This window comes from Meleagris gallopavo, chromosome Z (genome assembly GCF_000146605.3).
Source record: "Meleagris gallopavo isolate NT-WF06-2002-E0010 breed Aviagen turkey brand Nicholas breeding stock chromosome Z, Turkey_5.1, whole genome shotgun sequence".
Taxonomy (NCBI): Eukaryota; Metazoa; Chordata; class Aves; order Galliformes; family Phasianidae; genus Meleagris; species Meleagris gallopavo.
In genome coordinates, this window is record NC_015041.2 from 11,023,888 (window position 1) to 11,030,939 (window position 7,052).

The window sequence follows — 7,052 nt, forward strand, 5'->3', positions numbered from 1 at the left end:
AGTAGTATCTGTCTTGAATGTTTTTTTGTGACATGACTTTTCATCAGCTATAATAATCAATGCTACTGTGAAAAATACGTTCTTATGCTCTGTTAGGAAAAGACTTCATTGACAGTATTTTCACTCACCTCACTTAAGCATTTTTGAAGCAAAACAGTGCTAGCAATCCTGCTAGCAAATAGAGACTCACTGTTCAAAAAAGCTTCACCTCTGCATTGCAGAAATAAAACTTCAGCAGAGCTTCCCCCTACCATTTATTAGTACAAAAATAAATGCATGTTTACAAGAACAATATTCTATCTCAAGGTAGATAAATCAAGCATTAAGGAAGTTTATACAGCACTGCCTTTAGTTAAAAAAAGTGAGAGTAGATAACTATCCCAGTTACCAATTTACATGTGAAATCTGAGAATTTCTTTTTTTTTCTAATAAGGTAATTTATTTTCTATTAGCAATGTATGTATTAGTGCCTGTATTTATACATGGGCCTATTATACATGAGTGCAAATATATAAACACATGTACATACACTGCATGAACTGTGCATCTGAAATTTGGCAATCTATATAAAAAAAAACTGCAGTTTTCCTTTAATAGTGTTTCTGTCATGTTTGCTGGCTAACAGTAAAATAAATATATCAAACGTCTTCAAAAGTACAAAATTAAAGGAAAAATCCTCAGCAGTGAAACTACAACTATTTAGCAGTTTAATTACTTTTAATTAAACAAGGAACAGCATTTTACAGTCATTAAAACATGTATCCCACAACCCTTTAGAAGTTCCATACTATCTTAACTCCACATTTTCCCATTTTCTCACTGAACTGCAACCCAGCTGCACTGCAAAATGAGGACACAGTAGCACTGTCTCAGGCAGGCAGGTAGAGAGGTGGGTATCACAGACAGGACTGCAGATACACCTTTAGAGAAGCAATACTAGAAAGCCAAGAGACTTGGCAAGTAATCCTTTATCACACAGTACAGACAAACAATTTATGTTTAAGTACGGAAAAAAATCACAGAAAAAGTTACAAATGAAAAAGATCAAATTAAAATTATGATTACAATGAAAGTATCTCTAATGTTAGAAACACCATATAAAAATAGCCTTATTACTTTCAGGTAAAAATACAAAGTGGAGCAGCATGAGCTTTTCAGGATTTTACAGTTTTAGGTTTTCCTTCAACTAGCTTTCCATGCCTACCAATGTAGAAGTACTCTTCCAAATAGTTTATTTAAATCAAATCAGTTTCTGGAATGCATGTAAATAGTAACATCCGAAAACTATTTAGGAGCAATTACCACAAAATCACACTAATAATGTAAATATCTTAATGTCAATAGATGTGAAAGGAACCAGAGCTGTATTATGTTCTTGGTCTGCTTTTCTTTTGTTATTTGATTGTTTCAAGTTGTACATGCTTCCTCCAGTGTTAGTAGCAACTAGAAACATTTTCCTCTTAGATTTTGATAACAGATGTAGTGGTACAACTACACAACCACAGATCTATTTCATCAAAAGTTGTCAATTGTTGCCATCAAACATTACTGTATTAAATAACAGAGAGGTAATAAAATTTAAATTAAATAGGGTTTTGTAAAACTTGAATGATCCTTGTTAAGTAAATAGGTATATGAAGTATGCACAGAAAAGAAACCACTAAATCTTAAAGCCCTGCTTGTTTAATGCAAATATTGAAACCTAAATATTTACTGTTTTGCTGCTTATGTCCAGATTAAGTTTTAGAAATTGACATCTCCAAGGATAGTTTACTGAAATTACAAAGAACAGTTTTTCCAATTCCTTTCTTCAAAGCAAGTCTATGTAATTTTTACATACCTTTGCAATTGTTCATCTTTATAGTTCCTTAGATTTACATTTGGCCACTAGAAAAATAAGAAATATAGCATTACATGAAACTTGTACATCAGCTGAATATTAATCACTAATATTTACTCATTTCTATTGTATTCAGCTAATATTTTAAAGTGTAAGATTCCTTGCATTTAATGTTACGAAACCAAAAAAACTACCTTATTTTATTGAAAAGCCCATACTTCTCGCGCCACTATTATATTTTTTCTGGGATAGAAGTGGAAATTGTTGGGTGTATGCTATGTGCAGAAGTCCAAAATCCTAATGAAAACAACAAACTATGACATGCTAATTAAAGGTAAATAAAACTGCCTTACTCAGCATCTGTTCTGAAAGTAAACAACATATTTCAGTATGCGTAACAGTAACTGCTACTTTTTTTTTAAAAAAAAATTCACTATTAATCTGATTTTGTTTTAAAAATTATCATTCACTTAAATCACCTAGTAAAATGGTATTTAAATTCACAGAATCATAGAATGACCTGACTTGAAAGAACCATAATGACCATCTAGTTTCCATCCCTCTGCTACATACAGGGTCACCAACCACTAGACTAGGCTACCCAGAGCCAAATTTCTTTGTCGATGTATGAAAGATGTTCTAAAAAAGATTGCAAAAAGCCACAGTACATTTTGCTGGACCTTTCTCTTTTTTTCTCTCCTTTCTTTCTTATCTAAGCAACAGAATTATACATTTCCAGTGGGTACATTAGTATTAAGACAGTGCAATAGTTAATGATCAGTAAAACTGACAATACTAGCAACACTGGACTCACAGCACCCAACTAAGGGTGCAGACCAGTCTTCATTCTTCCATACTGACCACTAGCACTTCTGTTCTTCTTTTAGCAATTTAAACAGCAAGTTGAGCAAGTAAAAAGGCAGAAAGGGACCACATGAGACTGAAGCAGTGAGGTGGTAATAAAGATGATGCTCCACAGTCATAAGGTTGTGACTGAGAGTGGGAGGAAGGTGTTTAGCCACATGCGATAATAAACTCCAAACACTGAAATCTGGATGCAGTTGGATGCAGATGGACTGCTCTGACAAACTATACAACATCAATGTAAATTAAGATAACATTAGCAGGAACTGAAGTAGTTAGAACTTAACCAGAAAGCACAGTGACTACTCATTGTAAAAGAGAGAAGTCCCTAATTTTGAGGCATTTAAATCTGTTTTACTAGAGACTATAAAATACACTGCAGAGGATACCTGAGATAGTAGGGGAACTGACAGCTCTACTTAGAAGCTTTTCTGCTTTAACAGCTCAGGAAAACAGTAGCTCTTAGTTGTCATCCCTATAAAGTATCCATGATCAAAATATTACACAGCCTAGCTAAATCTGATACTTTGAAGAATGGCTTCTTGATTAATACCTTAATTACTGAGTAAAATATCTGACTGATATAAAGTTAGTTAAATTACAGTAAGAATCTGCAAACAAGCAAAATTTAGTGAAGTAAAGCTACTCTGATATAAATATGTGTATAAATATGCATAAATATATATACATAAATATACATATACACGCATATATAAATATATATCTCTCTATATATTTATATATATGTGTATATATATATATGTATATATATGTATATATACATATACACACACACATTTTTAGGTCTTTATAGCAGATGAATTCTTGCTTTCTCAATCAGCCTATTTAAAAATATACAAATATTTTGGATATTTTGTGGTAGGTTTCCCTGCATGTTCATTTTTATTTTGTTTTTGAGTGTAAGCTTGATTATGTCAGTACTTCAACCATTTTACAGCAAGCTAGTTATAACGAAGACTATTGGAAAATATTTCCTGGGGGTAACAAAAGGATGGTTTTGCAACACAGAATGACAGGAGCTCCTTTGTCTTTAAGATGATGTACTGAATACTCAAAGTTTTCTTGCTCAAAGGAATTTTAGTGCTGAAAAAGAGGTAATCCTCTGAAAGAGATAAATGCCCTCCTGTTATTAAACATCGTATAAAGAGAATTTAATTTTATAAAATTAATCTGTATTAGTTAAGTCTACACATTACTAGTAACTTGGCCAAAGTATCTAAAGCTTAACCTCTAACCCAGCTCATGCTATGTGAAAGTAAACAAACACACAACTATGCTAAGAAACTGAACAAGGTAATATTTCAATATAGTTTAGACAGAAGTGTAATGTATTGGTAACTTTAAGATCATTATATTTCAAATCTATTTCTATTCAAATAAAGCCAATTAAAATTCAACATGCTTTTACAAAGATGTCTGTGGATCTAATTGTAGTGTGCTTTTCCCCTTGTGCAGCTTACGAATTGTAGACAAAGTATACTGTATATTGGTATACTGTATACTGTCTGTTTTATATATTATTTATTTATATTGTATGTATTAATTAAATCAATTTCCGAACTTTCAAAAATTGAGAAGACTTTCACAAAATCAGCGTTGGAAAAGACCTACAAGAACATCTAGTCTGACTGTCCACCTGTCACCAGTATTTCCCCACTAAACCCTGTTCCTTAATAAAACATCTGAACACTTAACTATGGCATATAGTATGGAGTTAGTAATAAATGATAAAACTCTTATGTGAAATAGAAAGAGGGTTTTTTTCTAACAGGTGCTTCTAAAAATTGTATTACATCTTTTTATGCTCACCTTCAGTATGGTCCCTATCAGATTCCAGTTCCACTCAAGATTCTCCTTATGGTTGAGAACCTGGCTGTCTCGCAGATTCATGACCAGTGCTTCTTCCGTATCCTGCAACATCGACATGAGAAGTTTTCTCATATCACTGCTGTAGTTGTTACATGATACACTTACTTTTCATGTACACACATCAGAATGGCTTTGCTCCACAGTACTTTGTACCTGAGAGTAAACTGCATGGTTGTACTACTGTGGAAGTAGTAATCTAAGAGCAGGAGACCATAAGGGGACCTAAATTGCATTAGAATTATTATACACTCCCTCAAGTTCCAGAAAACATATCAAAGTATCCACAAGTAGGCAAAGAAAATATTAAATGAAAAAACCCACAAAAATCATATTAATTACCCTGAATTAAAAGAGAAAGTGAGGTGGTAGGATGGGTAGGATGGGGTGGGATTTAAGTATCCATAATATAATTTCAAATTAAATTCTGAAAGATTAATAATAATACCTTTAAAATAACAATGTCTTTCTGCACACGGTATTGATCCCTTTTTTGATGGGTTGAGATTGCTTTCTGAATAATATGATCTAAATGAAGACTGTAAGGTTTAGGTCCTCTTTTCTTCATCTCGTGAAATCGTTTTAAGCAATTTAGTGCAGCACTTGCTCGTCTAGTAAAAAAGATATTGTAATCAGTGTGTGACAACTAAGAGCCAACTAAAGAATTAGTGCTATATACTAAGTTCAATTAGCATAGCTCAAGGAAGGTTTCACCAACAATTCTGAAGCCAAAGACGCTTGTCTTGATGCAAGTTTTCATACATGCACATGCTTTAGTCTTGTAGTGAAATTACACAGAAAATATTCAGAATTTCTACTGAAGAATGAAACTTGACAACTTTTCTTCTGCTTACAACCAGTGGTGTCCTTCACACTTCACAGAAAAATACAACAATTCAATTGCAAGGGATCTATAGAGATCATCTAGAATATGTTGCGAAGATTAAAGCTGAAAAAGTATATAAAACGTCACAGTAGATCAACACTCTGCAGTTGAAGGGATCAGATTCAACTTGTCTGAAGTAGCATTCCTGTCAATTTTCTTCCTCCCCTTATGGCCCCTAAACACCCGGGCATCAGCAGTGCCAGCAGCATGCTTTCTTCTTTACATCTTAACAGTTCAACAGCAGCATGTAAGAAATTTTCTAGCAAAGGACAGACATATCAGAAAATACTGCTAGCAGAAAATAGTACTGAACACATGGAGAAAGTATAATCACGAGAAGGTAAGCCTATCACTTCCCCACGAAGCACAGGAAATATTCTTAATTTCTTACATCTTCAAATAAATATATGCAGATTCTTTCACCTAAATTATACAAATCTAGACCTGTGCAGAGGTTTGCAATTTTTTATGTTCTGAAAAATTGCAGTGTTCACAAAAACTTAGATTGCCTAATATAACAACACTGTATCTATAAAATCTTTTTTTTTTTTAAACAGAAAGTAAGTTTTCTGCTATCTATCAGATCCATAGAAATGACCCAAAGAAAGTAAAAAATCTGAAATTCACAAATATAACTCCCTTCTGCTTTTCCCTCTTCCTTTCCTCCCAGAGTTTTAAGTGAAATACCCTGCAAAATACCCTGCAAACTGAGTTTCAGGCAAAGATACACAACAGCCATTTTTCTGCTAATGGTTTAAACCAGTATATACCAAGAAATAAAAATAGTTTTCAACTCAAATTACATGATTTTTTAAAAATAATAATAATAATTATACTTAGCACTTTTCAAATATATATATTCAGTGTTATTCAAGTTAGGTCAGTATTGGAAGACTGTTGTTTTGTTTTTTTAAAATCAAACTACTGACAGTACTTGCAACAAAAGAAAGGCTTGTGTTGTGGCTTAAGCCCAATAAATAGACATGTTTGTCTACAAAATAGTATGTCTTTCTTGATAAATATTTTCAAATACCAAAATCTTTTGGTGGCATAAGGGATCTTCAGAAATACAAAGAGAAAATCTTAAACTTTCTGGGAAGCAATCTACAAGCATCACTTACAATTTTACAACAGCAGTTTGCAAAGTTTCTGTAAATAATCACTGACAATACAACAGAACAAAATGTGAAGATAATTTATCGAAATACTGATCAAACAAGCCAGGAATGGCAAAAATAACCGCCAAATTAACAGAAGGATTTTCTATAACTTATTATGTAAAGAAAAAGAAACATTCCCACTCATACTCACCTTAAAAAGTCTTCTAAAAACAAATACAGGTAAGAAACCTGAGTTTGTGTGCCTGAGTGGGCACACATTTTAAAGACACTGGATCTATCAAATTTTCCCAGCGTTCCTCAAACAGCTTAAATTATGTGAAGCACTCAGGAGATGGTATTTTACAATGAGGAATACCTCAGATTAAACTGCAAAATTAGTAGATGTATAAACTCTTTAAAAACAGGTTAAAAAATAACTGAAAGCCCACCAATTTTTAAAATACTAGAGTTCAAG

General features: G+C 32.8%; 1 protein-coding gene across 1 annotated transcript in view; it reads right to left on the bottom strand.

Annotated features, from left to right (window-relative positions):
• Positions 1 to 7,052, bottom strand: part of RICTOR (RPTOR independent companion of MTOR complex 2) — a 48,158-nt gene that overhangs the window by 25,399 nt on the left and 15,707 nt on the right. Inside the window, 3 exon segments of the mRNA XM_019610171.1 lie at positions 1,837 to 1,887; positions 4,535 to 4,636; positions 5,040 to 5,202. Coding sequence (XP_019465716.1) covers positions 1,837 to 1,887; positions 4,535 to 4,636; positions 5,040 to 5,202 — 316 coding nt within the window.